Below are 16,279 nucleotides of genomic sequence, written 5' to 3' on the forward strand. Positions count from 1 at the left end.
CAATTTTGACCTTAGGTAGCTTAATAAATGAAACAGTACCTCTATGTAAGATTGTGGGAAGATGCCCACTCTGCCGTGGTGTTCTCCTTCATACCAGTTCTGATCAACCTGCTTATAAATGTAAACAGTATCTCCTTTCTGTAACGGGAGTTCCCTGTTAATAACATATTTATTGATGTGTTAATTACTTTGAATAAAACCACATTAACATCACGTTTTAAATACAAATATTAACCACTACAGAACATACAACTAAACATAAATATCTGTCCCTAAAACCTAGAAACCAACCGCACTAACAGTATCTATCCATATTTAAAGATTGGCAAATCTGGGGATGGCGAATGAGTGGATACTCGGTCAGAAAAAAAGTGGAAGAAGTCAATGAAAGTAATGGATCTGGAACTAGAGGAATCAGAAGTGGAACTGGAATTGTATCTGGAGAAGGTTTAAAGAGAAAGGAGGAGTTGAAGACGAGGATGGTGAATGGAACGAACATCCTGATGATGCTGTTACATGACAGAAAGGGTGGAAGTGGAAGCTGTATGAAGGCAGAGGGTGAGAAGGCACCAAAGGGGACAGAGGAGCTACTACAGCATTCAGTTGAGCAGTAATACTGGAGCAGTGATGGTCAATGGGCAGTTGCATATACTCCTTTGGTCAGAATATTCAGCATTGTGAAACACTGTTGCACTGCACTGAAGGCACTAGTGGGCAGCAAAACAGTATATACTTGAATAAAATAATTATCAGAAGGAAGGAAAGAAATGGCTAAAATATAAAGACTTTATAATTATAGGGAAGAAATAACCAATACTCACTTTAATGTCTGGGCTTTAAAGTCAAACTTCACTCTGGCTGCTCTCATCTAGTGGTTGAAAATAATAACACAATTTTAAACAATTGCTAAACCTTCAGCACATGATTTCAAATGGCATACACAACATTGCAAGCATACTGTCAGAGTTTCCTTTCTTAAATGAGTGGTGAATCCAGTCACAATTCTTGGGCAACTTAACAGTGGTAAAACCTGACTTTTTATGACAAACGGAAACTAAAATAAGAGAAATAGACCTTTCAAGGGAGTTTTTGCAAGTTTGCAAAAGCCTGCAGAATCAGCAGGATCAAAATGAATACCTTGGTTTGAACAATGATTTGTAGTCTGCATCAAAAGTAAAGAAAAAACAGATCTAGGCATTACTAGGTAGATTATATGTATCTGAGTGAGTGGTTGGATTCCCCTATAATGGAGAGGCAACAATGAACATCCTACCATAGAAGGCCACGGTCTGAATTGCAAACATGACCCGTAGAATGAAATGGCCTCCTGGAATGTATAGAAGTGAGCTTGGTGGACCCAGGAGAGAGGATCCAGGCAATACCCGTATCTTCACCAGTGCTAGGGAAGTATCCTGACAAAACCCCAGAACTCAGGAATGATCACTTTGTTCCTGATAAAATGGAATGGGGTGGCAGGAAGAGAGGAAGAAATAAATACAGGAACTTCACATGGCTTTTCCTCCAGAAAGATAAATGCATTTTTATGTAAAACAAGGCTGTCTAGACCCTGCTCAAGCACCTCCAGTGAAGGCAAGTTAATCCGTTCCCTTAACTCTTGTGAAATAGGTCTCCTTCCAAAATAAGTTCCTCTTTTCTTTCTTTTGCCTTTTAAAACAAGTTCATTTATTTTGCCTGACCTCAAGATTCTTAACAACAGAAACTACAGAAAGAACAACGTACTGAGTGTATAATGCACAACAGAACCGCATGATCAGGAGCCGCAAGACAATTAAGGTCTAAGCAGATGGCGCAGATAAAGGGAGAAAGGAGCATTGTATACAGTGCTGCGAAAGATGAAACAAACATTTTCTGATTCGCAATAAAAGTAACTGCTGCTTTAAAGGGTGCATGCATCACAGCTGTGCACAAGCATTCCTTACTTAGCAGGCATGCATTAAGGCATGTGGTTTTCTAGAGGATTATATAGAACAAGGTCAAAGCAGTATCTAAGTGAAGCGTGAACAGGGAAAATAAAAATCAACACCTGGGATAGCTAATGTTGGCCAAAAAGCAGAATGCTATGAAAGGCAACTATGAATTGGGTCAAGCATCAGAGCGAGGCAACCACAACAGACCTCTGACCCAGTTTTCCTTTTGATTGTATCGTCTCTAATTAGAAGGTCCCCAAAGCGCTCATTAGTGATAAACTGATGGTGCGTAGGAATGACCCCTGTGTGCCTTCTGGCTGCAATATCAGCCTCCTCTTGCTCACGTTTAAGCCGTCTCTGGTCCTCTAAAAGTTTCTGCCATAAAATTGCATAAAATGGGCAGTAAATCATCTAATTTACAGCAATTTAATATTGGCAAAAGAATATTAGAAAACAAAATAAAGAGTATACAATCTCTCTCCAGTACAGCCCAAAAGTAAGTTTAGAGAAACAATTATTAGATACTAGACTAGATACTATTCAGACTAGACTGAAATCAGCAAAATAAGAGCAGTCAGGATACTTGTAGAAGATGGGTCTACTTCTCTGATCATTACCATTGTACTCCTCCTTTCTTCCTGATAGTCAGGCTGAAGAACCACTGCTCACGTAGCCAAAACAGTACTACCCACCCACATGCAAGATGGGCATAAGGGAAGGCTTATAGAAATACCATTTTTAAAATCAAACTCTCAAAGTATAGTCCAATGAGGAAGTCGGAGGGGCCAATAAATTGTCTAGGGGAGAGTTGGACACTGGCCTCCATGACAAGGGTTGCATCTCCATTGCCAGCCTTCCTTTCAATCGGGTTAGGGATAGGACTGTCACCAGCCCTAGTTGGAAGGAAGGCTGGGGATTGTTTGGAAGTGGAACAAAATTATGAGGGCCAAACTAGCCCAAAGCCCCAAGGGTAAGAAAGGAAGGTGGAAGGAAAATTGGACCACATCAGGTTCTCTTCTACTACACTTTTCCTTCTGGTGGCTCAGTACCATAGTCAGAAGCACCTTGGAGACCCTTCTTTCAGCTGCTGGGGAATTCCTTAGGTTCTCTCTATAACCTCAGTGCTTGCTCCCATCTGGGGGGAGGTGTTGGGAGGTGGGGTGGCAATGAGAAGTTGACCACAATAATTTTTGCCAGTAGGGATAGGTACGAATTGTAGACTCATGGTAAGAAGAACCAAGCATCTGGTGGGTTGTTCATAAAAATAAATTCCCACTACTATTACTGCCACTGCTGTTATGATAACTATGTTATTGTAACATTCTCCCGAACAATGGCGTATCTTAGTCCTGATCTATTTTGACTACATAATCCAAGATTATGTACTGTTTTTGGACTGGAAACACATTTAAAATTTTAAGAGCAGGAGGTGAGTGCAGACTTACTTAGACACAAAATGGCAGTTATAGCTATAAACATCAATTTATCAGAAGCCGAGCTACCTTCCCAGTGGGATTCTGTAGGGTCCCACAGAATCAAGATGATGCTAAAAGCTGGTGTTTTGCTTTGTGGCATATAATCTTCCTATGCCACTTTAAATAGATAGATAGATAGATAGACAGACAGACAGACAAAATTTTTAAGGGTCAGGTAGCCTGCTGGGTATCAAGGGGCACACTGTTGCTCATATGCATCACCTCAGGATAATCAAATCAAAGACTGAATTCCAAGACTGTCATCTTGGAATCCTGAATCACATATATTGATGATATTAAAAGGAGGAAAAAAAGATAGTTTTTTTTAAAAATGGCATTCTAAGATTAAAGCATGAAAACAGAATTTGATTCATATACTTTTTAAAAATTTCCTTCTAAGGTTCAGGAGACATTAAAGAAGCTTTTACAATTTTCCTTCTGTGATAACTATTTTTGTGTCTTTTTTCCCAAAAAGGTTAGACTCAGCACAAATTTGTTTCAAGTCAATCAATCAATCAAGACATGATTTGCTTGCTGTCTTTTAACAAGCTAGTGACAGATACTCATAGAGAAGTAAGAATTAAGGAATAAATAACGATTTCTAAAGGTAAAAGTATGAACAAATCCTATTTTACCTTTAGATATTCCTGTTGTTCCTAATCTTCAGACAACTATAATTCTGTGATTAATGCATCTTAGCCATTTTTGCTCTGCTCCATTCCCTAGCTATGCCAAGTGACCCCCTTCCCTCTGCAAGGGATGATGGGAAAAATCCTCCTGTTCTTTGTTGCTTGAAATTCTGGAGGGAGGTAAAAACATCCCCATTAAGTTGCTTCTCTGAATATCACAGTTTCAGTGCAAGAAAAGGAAGTGGACTGGCTGGGTTCTGTGATGCCCTTGCAGATACACAACCACTACTTAATGGTGCCCCAGAACTACTTCCAAAGTAGACAAAGGAAACCACTCCTAACTGTTGACACAAAAATGATGAAACATGCACTTCCATACTTGCATCTCAAGTATGGGATGCAAGCATGTAAGTCATAGATTTTGTGACATCAGCATGCATGTTTTGCCACTTGCCCCTCCTTACCCCTATTGCAGATGCCTATGGTTAGAGCTGGACTATGGTGAGCAGAGATGCTTCAAGATGCCACCCCGCATGCAACTCTAGCTTCCCTCCGTAGTGCAACAGAAAAAGGTTAGGACTTGTATGATTGGTGGACATGGCAACCAACCTGGGAAGGAGACCAGTGACAACCATTCCAAAACTTTGTTGGACTATTTAATTAAGTCTCACTCTGTTCTGAAGGGCCTACTTTGAGGCTGACCCCATAGGCTTACTTCCAAGTGAACAATACTGCAATTGATTTTGTCTTGGTTACCAATGGTAGCCAAACCTCGTGATGAAAATTGGCTGTTTTCTGTAGCACTCATGCCCAGTATCACCACTCATCTAATTTAATCTCAAATCCTTTTAGTTGCTACTGTTGATTTGTTTACAGATGTATCCCAGTCTTTAATTACAGACCCAGGACAGTTAACACATGTCAATGCAGAAGTTCTAAGCATTTTGCTTATGATCAAACATGGTTTCATTTATCATCCACTATGCCAATTTTGTGAAAATATTATCCGTAACAGGAAAATTACCTCTTTATCACTGTTGTGCCTTTGGAACATTTCTTCAGGACTCTCTATATAATCAAGTGTTGCAAAATGTCTCGGTGATTCTGAATCTACTTTAAAACAACACAATGTCATTAAAATAAATGTACTAAAAGAACCAAAGAGAAAACAACAAGAAAAAAGCAAAACTTTTTACCTGGGCCGATTTATTTGGAATAATATTTTATTCTGCTAAACAATAAGCAAACAAATACTGTGGAAATAAATTGATAGAACAAATTCTAAGCCCATAAAAGGACTCAAATAAAACAATTTCTGTTCAGTAATTATGATTTAATGCTGCTGAGGAAAGGTGCTTAATGCATGCAATAATACTGACACATATACAAACACATATATACAGATACACATATGGATGAACACACAACAGATACTTCACAAGAATTGAAAAAACTGTTCCTAGACATTGGGTTTATTAATTTTGTTCCTTAGGGATGCAAATTACAAGAGATTTAAACTGGTTTCCATAAATAATTCACCTTCTACATGTTGGCATTTGGGACAACCTGCTTTGACTGTTGATTAGAAGGATAGTAGAAATGTTTTCTCAGTAGCTGAGCCAAGTCCTGAAATGTAAGCAGGACAGGACATACAAGGAAAAGAACGAACATGGTAGAGGGGATTAAAAAAAAACAGGAAAAGGAAAAACAGGTAGAAATGGTAAAGTACATCAAAATGCCACCTCCAGAGTATGTCCTGAGCTTCTTGGGGGGGGGTGTCTTGTTCACGTTGGAGATGTATTAAAGAGCAAAAGGAAAGTTACCAAACACATTTGCAATGTCCAAAACAGAAACAAAGCTGTTTTGCTGAGCTTCAAGATTCAGGAAGTGCTTCCGCCTTGTGACAATGCCCCAGCAAAAGAGGCATTCGGGAGCTGAGGTCTTCTTTAGAGTCTGCCCATGTCTACTAAGTTCCTGCTTGATTGCGGGCTATTCTGGATCTCACAGCCGGGCAATGATGGATCTCTTGGGCACAGCTGAGGAAATTGCACTGCGAGGCCTTCTACTGGAAATAAAATAGGCTCACAAGACATTTCTAGGAAGCTGGTATTAGATCATTTCCTTCTGCAGACTGTTCTCCTAATCATGTTTCTGTGGCACCCTCAGTATTGCTACAAGACTGGGATGTGGCAGGTAACAGCTAGGTTGGCAATATCCTTTTGTGCCAGTTCTGATTTAATAAACAGCAGGTGTTGCAGGATTAACATCTCAAATGCAGTGAGGTAAGAAAAAGTATGCTTGGGAATCTGTTCCAAAGTCTTCCAGTTAGAGTGGACTCTCTTCTTTCTTCTAGTTCATCCTCAAACTGGGATGCAATTTCTTTCACACTGTAGGATAAAACATCTTCCAACAGGAGTCCATGTTGATTGATCTGGCATGCAGTTTTATATAGCCTGGTAAAGTTCTTCCCCTTCTTTGGATATTTGTGTCTACTTTCAGTACAATCTCTTTCTTGTTATTAATAAGGGAAATAAAGTATGGAGGTTTCCAAAGCTTTCCATTTTCCCATAAGCTAATCTTTGACCAAGAAACAGGTGGAATAGTGGAGCTCTGAACTTGAAAGAAAAATGTGAGCAGTGTAGAGATTTACCTCTTACCTGCTGCAAATCACTTTCTGCAAACGTCACTAAGCTGGAATATGTACTAAAGCAACTCCAATTTTATGAGCATTCTAATAATAACTAATAGTTAGTTGGTAATCAGCTAGTATTTTAAAGAACTTTTTCACAAGCAATTTACCAAGCCAGGTATCCCCATGCTGTATATGTGCACTTGTAACTCTAAGCCATCTAGAATCCATTGAATAGGTGGCAATAGAATAGATGTATAAATTTAAAAAAAAACATGATTTGTTTCCTTAATGAAAAACCTTAAATTTCATTTTCTTTTAGGTCAAGGAATACCACTGTGAATTTTATCTTCATTTTGAATTTTGATTTCTACAACATTAACTATCTTACTTAATTATGTGATCTGTAAATCTGCTAAGCATCCCTTCCAGTCTCTCATTCAACTCATTTATAAAACACAGAAAAGCCACAGGCCAAGGACAAATTTTGTGATGTTCCACTTGCTTCCTCTCTCCAGCTGGATGAGAAATGATGGATGAGAACTCAGAGTAGGATCCCTGAGCCAGCTATGCACCTACTTAATTGTCATGCCATCCAAGACAGAGTGAACTAGCTTGGTAATACATAATGTCATGGGAATTTTGTTAAGTGCTTTGCTGAAATCAAGGCATGTTATACCTAGAATTGTCCCATAAACTATCACAGAAGTCACCCATTTAACAATGAATAAAATTGGCTGGGCAAAATTTGTTTTGACAAAACCATTACTGACATCTGTTGTTTCCAAAGTGCTTACAGATCAGTCACTTTAGCATCTGCTCTAGAACATCCCCAAAGATCAGTATCTGACTGATAGTCTGTAGTTCCCAAATGCTCTTTTTTCTCCTTTTCAAAATAGAGGCAACATTAGCTGTCCTCATGGCACCCAGCACTTCACACATTCTCCTGAATGTATCAAAGAAAGTTTGTAAAGGTTTGGCCAAACCATCAAGATATTCTTCAATACTCAGGATGAATTAGGATTCATCCTGGACATGAAGATTTAAACTCATTCACTTGGATTACTAAACAGGGGAGAGTTTTTAAAACACAGAATGTAATTCTTCCATTTCTATTGCTTCTGATCCTTCTGAACAAACTGAATTTTTGACTGCTGTATTTCCAATCACAGAAGTCTCACAAAGACAAATGCTGTGATGTCAAAGGGTTTTTTTTTTAAATCAAGGAAGAGAGAAGATTCAGCTAACACACTCTAGGCAATATGATTGTGATCACAATATTAAGGGTTCATATAATAATGAGCTGAAATCTGTGATCTCACCACCTTTTTATTTTATGCAAGCTACTCTTAGATGTAAGAACATTCAAGCTTTTCTTTGAATTTCTTCACTGATGAAATGAAAGTAGCAGAAGACTGGATGAAATTGCTATTATTTCCAGTCACCTTAAAGCAAACACAGCTCCTCCGTATACCCACTACTATACTGTAAATGGAGAGTATTTGCAATGGAGACACGTTTTTTAAGAGTAGTCCAAGAGGTTAAACCTGATTTTGGGAGCAGTGGCCCTTCATGGCCCTAAGTTTGGTTCCTAGAAAAGAGAAGTTTAACTGTGTCCCCAGGGAACTGCCAAGCAGTGATTATACTTATTTGATGTCAGTGGAGAATACGTAAAGTTTTGTGCATTAGGAAAAGATCTTGTTTCTGAACAGATGATGAGAAAAGCGTTTTCCTTCTCTGTATGGAAAGACATCGGGAAGAGTTTTGCGGGCTGGGTGGGGAATCCCTGGGGCCATTTTAGTCTAGCAGCTTCTTCAAGGCTGAGTTGAGCTTTATTGGTGATAGAATGTTTGTCTGGAAAATCCATCCTAAAACAGGAATCAATCAGAATTTGAAGTCCTAGTTCAGTCCTAGTTCAGTTTTGGAAGCAGCAGGTATCACATTCTAGAACTGCCACAGATCACATGCTTAAGTCATAATTTTTAAATGGGTGGGGCAGTGATTCATTGAATGCACCCTGCCTTTAGGGCTACAACTCCCCCCCCCCAACTATTTATGACATCTGGAACCCTGATATAAGTGCAATACCATCTTATGCATGTACTCTTTATAATTTGATCCCCAACAAAGTTCAAGGATCTATGCTTTACTAACTTACCTTTTGTGGATGCTGAACTGGATGGGCGCTTCAAGCCACTCAGCCCTTGCAATGGGATATCTCCACCTTCCAAAACACTTTTATAGATTTGCCTTTCGCTTCCCAGTCCAGTGGAATTTCCAAGCTCTGTTTCCAACTCTCTCTTTACAGGATGGTAGCTGGTATTTAAGAGGGAAAACATATTTTCTCAGCAACTGAGAGCAAATTATTAAACAAAACACCTAGACACACACTGTGAATACTCTGGCACCCCAACAGAACTGCTGAAGATACCTTGTACTTCTCAATCAGATTAATTTCAGGAACTGCACAAAAACAGGTAGTCTGTGGGAAGCCTTTTAAGTAGTATATGACCTAACACATATTGACTCACTATAAGAAAGAAAAACAAGCAGAGTAAGGCTTGCCTTCATCAAATGAAATGCTTTTTAAAAGTTCAACATAAAGCCCCACTAATTCACATATTATAATGTCCAACTTTTGTCATTTAAAAATAGGAAAATAAAAATTCTATTAACGATTTTATTAGATTGAATTATTTCTTTTTGACAAAATGTTAATCTTCTGATGTCAGATGGTATCTGTAGAACTTGTAATGAGTGAAGCATATTTTGGGGCAGGAGAATTTCTCTGACTTAGCCTGGCTCCCTCTTCCTACACAATTTCCTCTATTGGAGTCTATTGCTCTGGGTCGACTCTGCCCACCTTTGCACCGTTCAGCTAAGTATCTGAACTCTGTCAGACAGGTCTAGTTAACATGGTGCCTCAACAGCTTCCACACTGACCGAGGGGCTTCATCTGGTGCTTGGCTCCACCCTCTCAAGAAAAGTGCAATACATCCAAAACTCTGATCGGGTAACAATGCCTGCCTGTTGAGACAGTTGGATAACATTCCTATGGATGCTATCCCTTTATAGCAAGAAATTTGCCAAGCCTCTTTCTTTCAGTTTATTCCTGCAAAGTTCACCCAACTGTCCCAAAAAACTATTTCTTGATTTCTCCATTATATTAATAGGAAATAGGGAGGCCCACGTTCAAGTCCACCATGGAAATTAATGGGCTGATGTTGGGCCAGCCCCTCTCTTTCAGGGTAATCTATCTCCCAAAGTTGCTCTTGGAGGGATAAAAGGAAGGCAGATCCCCGTGAAGGCTGCTTTAAACTCCTAAGGGAAAGGCAGGATAAAGCCAACTGTCCTTGCTTTATCCTTTGTTTTTATAGATAGGACAACTCTTTCCTTTGCTTCAACAAAGTACTGAGTAAAGGGTCTGAATACTTACGTACACGTGATATTTCAGTTTTTCCTTTTTAATAAATTTATAGACATTTCTAAAATTCTGTTTTCACTTTGTCATTATGGGGTACTGAGTGTAGATTAATGAGAAAAAAAATGAATTTGAACAATTGTAGTATCAGGCTGCAACATAACAGAATTGAAAAAAGTGAAGGGGGTCTGAATACTTTCTGAATGCACTGTATGTGTCCTATTCCATTTCATTTATTTTATTTTTCTATCTTTTTCCTTTACTTTTTTGCTATACTTATTTTATTTCTGTTATTTGAAGTTCCCCTATTCAACGGCAGTGAGCCCTAGAAGATTACCTCAACCTTGCTATCAAGACATTTAACAATGAAGATCTGGGAGCTGATCACAACATTCTTCAGTTCCAGTAGTGTCAAACGCTGTTGACCGTAAGCGTGAGAAAGACACTCAAAATAACTGCCTTGATTTTGTTTACCATGAGATGAGATGGAGAGAACCTGGATAGGCATCCTATTATTCTACCCTGTAGTATATCCTATAACAATGAAATAGCATTTCTAGTTCTAGAATCTCTGTGGTATCTGTTTCTTGACCTGGCATACCTTCAAGAGCTGGCAGACAGGAAGAAAGAGAACAGTACTGGTACCCAGGTAGTCCCAAAGGAAATAGCTTGGCTTCTTCAATGGTGGGGTGCATTTCTGAGATGAGGGATTCCTGGCAAGGGATGGGATGTACCTTACTAGAACTAGAAAGAATGTGTTTGGAAGACACCTTGCAAGCTTGATTTAGAGGGCTTTGAATTGAATCCTTTGACAAGAGTCATGAAGGGTCATTTTATCATGCCTGGTGGACTTGTAAAAAAGCCAGACAATTTTGGGTTCAAATACATACAACAATACAAAGAATTTTAAATACTAATATTCAACTGAAGCGAGAAATTTTTTTTGCTGGGACTAATGGACAGAGAATTAGAAAAGAGCCATGGAAATTTATTTTTATATATGATCACTGCTGCAAGACTACTATATGCACAAAACTGGAAAGACTCTCAAATACCCGCAATGGAGGGATGATCGGTGAAGATGATGGAACTAGCAGAGATGTTTGCTTAGAGAAAGATCAACAGCTACATTTATTAGTGACTGGAAACCCTTTATGGACTTTTTGCTAAAAACTGAAAAAAATGGTGATTTATGGATTTGATGTTTAGAAAGGGTAGATTATGGAAAGAAGGAATATGATGTAACTTTAGAGAGAGAGGGTAAAATATAAATGTATTTACTGCTGTTAGAAGATCAGATGCCACTTTATTACTTTTTTCCCCTTTTTCTTTCTTTTCTATTTCTTTTTCACTTTATTTCTTTTCCCTATTCTTCTTCTCTTCAATTCAAAATTTGTATTGTTTTTATTCTGTTGAAAACTTATTTAATAAAAATTATTTTTTAAAAAAAAGAAAAGAAAATAGTGCAATACCAAGTACAGGGACCAGAATTGGAACTGATATACAGCATGTGTAGGGGATAGGAAGAGGTCAAATTATATGACCGAAGATTTTCAGACCATCTATACAAATGCATGGAGAACAAACAGGAAGACCTAGACATATTAATGCAGGAAGGCCAATATAATTTAGCAGGGATTACTAAAAGCTGGTGGGGCACACTCCTGAATGGAATGCAAGCCTTGAAAGGTATAACTTATTCAAAATGGGAATAAGTGTCAGTCCTTCAAGGTAGGGCAGATCAGGAAAAAGACACCACAAGGACTACTGGAACTCTACTTTATAATAACGGAGTATAACAACAGAATCTTCAAAGCCTAGGAGAGTTTCTCTCTCCCCTCACTCCGCCTTATACCCAAGAGAATCAAGGCAGGTCAATCTTGATTTTTTTTCTCATCCCCTCCTCTGTTTCAGGACTAAGTCGGCATTGCTTATTTGTGCAGCATGCTTTGTCCTGCTCAGCTGATGGCATAGAGAAATGAGTCCAAAGGAGTGATTAAAAAAAAAAAAGGTTGATCAACCCCCAACCTTTTGTTCTAAATCTTTCAATCATCACCTCAATAGCCTTTTGCCCATGTTAATTTTAACCCACACTTATAACAGGATGAACCACATCCATTGGATCCCACAAATCTAAGGAAAGGACACATGAAATTCCAATCCCGACATGCCATTAATAATCCTTCAAGATCAAGAGATGTTACTTCCAGCACTCCAAAACATGAACTGAAGCATCAAAGAGAGCTTTCAAAACTTACTGACAGAAATGGTCTGAGAGTGTTTCCAGTGGAGGGGAGCTTGCTGTATTCTGCAAGAATCCAGAAAAGAATCAGTTACTAAAGGACACTTTTATGCAAAGCAGGAGACAAAAGATTATTAACCTCTATCTAGATTTCAGATTTTTTTTATTATCACTTCTTATGACAGACTGTGAAATATCTAATATAACTCTGGATTTCCTTTGTTAGAGAAAGTTTCATACAATCCATACTGTGGACATAGAACTTATTCTTTTGTCTATGAGTATTTTAGAGAAACCATAAAGATAAATAAATAAAAGAAATTATTGTTTATACCTCTTTGTGACAGGCATATTCACATTAATAATAAGAGAAACTATTTCTAGAGAGAAAGCTAGATGTCCTCCTTTCGTTTTGGGCTGAAGTCTGATCAAGGAAGTCTAGGTGACAGCAAAGATGTGCCCTCCAATGTGAATATTCTGTTTTTTAATGTCAGTTCAGTTGCTGGTAAATTATCCATTATCAGAGATTCAATCCTGAATGAAAACACAGAGCTGGGATGCATTATGGGTTATGGAGACCTGACTAAGAGAGGAGATATCTGTAATAGCCCAGACCAGGGTTGGAAAGTGAGGAAATGGCGTGGCTACAGTCTACAGGAATCCATCCAACAGTCCTCCAATACTGAGAGTTTGCTACTCTGAATGGGCAGTAGGACATTGTAGGGATACTATCACTAGACTGGCCCTGGGCCACTTTAGCCTTCTTGTTCTGGGAAATTTCAGTCTCCACTGCCCAGTCAAGAGCAACTCTCTTATTTCATGCCTCCCATGACACCTATCCCAACTGGCTTCTGGCTCCACACATGTAGCAGGACATATACTAGATTTAATATTCTGTTCATTTGGAGCTAGTGATCTGAAAATGCAGATTTCCTAGATCCATCATCATGACAGTTTGACTCTTCGGTCAATTCTAAACTGGTGGTTACTATAAATCTCTGCAGTGATAGAGAACTGGTCCAACACAAACATCTATGGGTCCAAATGGTCTCCTCAATGTGCTTGGAGAATGTCCCAACTTGTTTGTTGAAGCCCTGGCCAATCTGCAAAAGGAGGTTCACACTATTGTTCCTGTAAGGTATTTTCAGTTTGCAGATCTTGATGATGTGGACAGGGGGTATAGGAAAAATAAGGGCCACCACTTGCTTGCTCAATCCTTACCATTCCTGGGTGATTAAACCAGACAGGTTAGCACTAGTTCCAGAGTTAGGTGACTAATCCCTCCATCAATGTAGGATTTGTTTCTGCCTGCTGAAAGGAGGCAGTTCTAAGATTTTTACTGAAAAAGCCATCCCTTGACCTGGAAAATCTCTCCAATTATAGGTCAGTCTCAAATTATTCCTGGGAAAGATGATTTAAAAAGTGGTGACCTTACAGCTGCAAAATCATCTTCATGGAACTGACCAGTTTCAGTCAGAATTCTAACTATCCTAGATATTGTATTGAGACTATATTGGTGACTTAAGTGAATGATCTGCACACCAGTAACTGGGATAGGGGGAAAAGCAATCCTGCTATTTCTCCTGGACCTCTCAGTGTTTTTTGATACCATCAACTGCAGTATTCATCTAGGCCATCTGAAGGGTACTATTTTGCAGTGGATCAGGACCCTCCTGCTGGGATTGTATTTAACATCTAGGTTGTTGAATTATGGTGTCTCCACTGGGTTCTATCTTGTCCCCTATGCTGTCAAATCTACACTGAAACCACTGTAGGAGATCTTTCAGAAGCTGGAGTAGGATACTATCAATATGGTGATGTCACCCACTTCTACTGTTTCCTACCATTCCACTCCAAGAAAATAATCATGTACTTTACCTAAGCTTGATAATGAAAGGATGAGGAAGAACTCCCCAGAGTCATGTTTGTGACACGGGCAGTTATACAAATTGAATAAATAAAAGCTGAAATTCAACCAAGACAAGACAGAGGTGTTGTTAGTAAGAAGAAAGTTTGACTGGGTGACTGAGATGAAGCCTGTCTTAGATAGGATTGCATTCCTCAAGAGTGAAGACTCCCAGTTTTGGAATGCTCCTTAAGCCCCAACCATAACTGAATTTGGAGTGGCATCTGTGACAGGAGTATGTTTGCATAACTACATCTAATGTACCACTGGCAGTCCTTCGTAATTACAGTCAGACTTTGTGATTCCCTCTTCAATTACAATCTGTCTTGAACTACGCAACACACTTTACACAGGACTAGCGTTGAGTCCAGAAACTGCAATCAGTGCAAAAATGTAGTGGCCAAGCTGTTAAGTGGTGCAGTGTACAGGGACTGCAGGATGCCTCTACTGAACAATCTCCACTGCTGCCAACTGCCCACCAAGCACAATTTGAGGCTAGGTTTATTTAGTCATCTGATTTTTATTTTTTTTACTAACCACAATCAGGAGATTCTCAGCATGTTACAGTCCCAACAATAATATGCCCTGATGCTGACCTTAATACTCTAAACAGCCTAGGACCACTTTACCCTTGGGGCTCTCTCCCAGCAGGAAAGTCCCTTCAGAAGTTCTCCTCCCGCTGCCAAACTCCCAGGCTGGAGAAAACTCTCCCCGGGGAGCACCTGCCCCCCACCTCAGGATTTAAGAAGATGGCAAAGATGAATTGCTGCTGCCAAGCTTTTGGTGGTTAATTATCCATGTTAATCAGCATTATTTTAATGGTAATGATTTTATTGTTGACTTCAACTGTTCTTAGTTTTTAGAGTGATGTTTTATAGTCTGCATTTTTATTGTTGTTTAAATGCTTACACAAAACAGAAATGCTGGGTAATTCAATCATTAAAAATTAATTTTAAAAATCATCTCTTTAGAATCACAATCTTCTAGTTCTGTGATTTGCGGGAAAAGCTACGAGGGCTTTTTGCGTCTGTTTGAAGTGTCAATCCCCAAACAAAGCTTATCTAGATTCTCAAACTCTGATTTTGTGATTTGCAATAGCTGTGATTAAATAGTGAAAACAAATAGCTGAATTCCATTATCATGATAGATGATTATTTATTATTAGAAAAACAAATCAAGGCAAGCCTTGGGCTACATGCTCCAACCTGGTGCTGCATGGATTATGAACAGGGAGCAAACCATGATTACACCTTACTTTCAAACATACTGAGGTCAGCTATTTTTAAAAAAAATACATTTAAAATTAATCAAAATTGTGGGTTTAGGTTTTAAAGCTAAATTGAGCTTCAACAAACTGCAAATAAAAAGAAAATTAACTTAGTAACACCATCTCCCTCCATTTGTCTAGCAGTGTATAAAAACAAAATCCCTTCCTTGATGCTGATAAGGGGGAAGACTGACTAAAGAAAAAGTAAAAATGCACTTAAAGGCCCAGAAGTCTATTTTTCAGGGTCAGCAGGATGGCAATCTTACACTTACAAGCATAAAAAATCTGAACGAATCAGCAAATAACAGACTTGCATCCAAAAGCTTTTCTGAATGTCTGTGTTCACTGTGGCATGTTATTAAACCAGATGGGAGGGTAGTAAAGGAAGATCAGCTTCAAACAATGCATATATGAGCACCAGACCTCTGACAGCTCATTACAGCCCTTCTATCAGATTCAATGGAGCACAGGAGGTGCTCCTGTGATGCTGAAATTTCCCTTCAATGGGCAACAGATTGTCCCAACTGCAAAAGTGGAGCAAAGAGCCTCCTGACCTACAGATAGCAGTGCCAGTCATGTTGCAAGTTTTACAGGTTTTCTTCATTAGAAAAATGAGGCAAGAAGATACTTCAGATTAGAGGCAGGAGGGTTTCCATGTCATGGACATTGTGAAGAAGTGGGGCATTCCTCTGGCAAATTAAGAAGGATGTCTTGCATTCAGACACTGTTGGAGGCAAAGTAGGGGTCTCTCATCCTTACCCTATTATTTCCTTAAGGCTCTG

The 16,279-nt window shown here is 39.0% G+C and overlaps 1 protein-coding gene across 6 annotated transcripts in view; it reads right to left on the bottom strand.

The window, feature by feature from the left end:
- The window catches only part of SORBS1 (sorbin and SH3 domain containing 1), a 111,167-nt gene that overhangs the window by 11,619 nt on the left and 83,269 nt on the right, over window positions 1–16,279 (bottom strand). For 3 of the 6 annotated variants that reach the window (XM_063307587.1, XM_063307588.1, XM_063307589.1), the window contains 6 exons: window positions 12,341–12,390; window positions 8,820–8,977; window positions 5,057–5,142; window positions 2,136–2,303; window positions 822–868; window positions 40–154 (listed from right to left, as the gene is read on the bottom strand). In XM_063307587.1, the coding sequence (XP_063163657.1) occupies window positions 40–154; window positions 822–868; window positions 2,136–2,303; window positions 5,057–5,142; window positions 8,820–8,977; window positions 12,341–12,390 (624 nt within the window). Of the gene's footprint in view, window positions 1–39; window positions 155–821; window positions 869–2,135; window positions 2,304–5,056; window positions 5,146–8,819; window positions 8,978–12,340; window positions 12,391–16,279 lie in introns of all 6 variants that reach the window. The other 3 variants (XM_063307584.1, XM_063307585.1, XM_063307586.1) reach the window with 1 other exon arrangement.

The sequence above is a fragment of the Candoia aspera genome, chromosome 6 (genome assembly GCF_035149785.1).
Source record: "Candoia aspera isolate rCanAsp1 chromosome 6, rCanAsp1.hap2, whole genome shotgun sequence".
NCBI classification, from domain to species: domain Eukaryota; kingdom Metazoa; phylum Chordata; class Lepidosauria; order Squamata; family Boidae; genus Candoia; species Candoia aspera.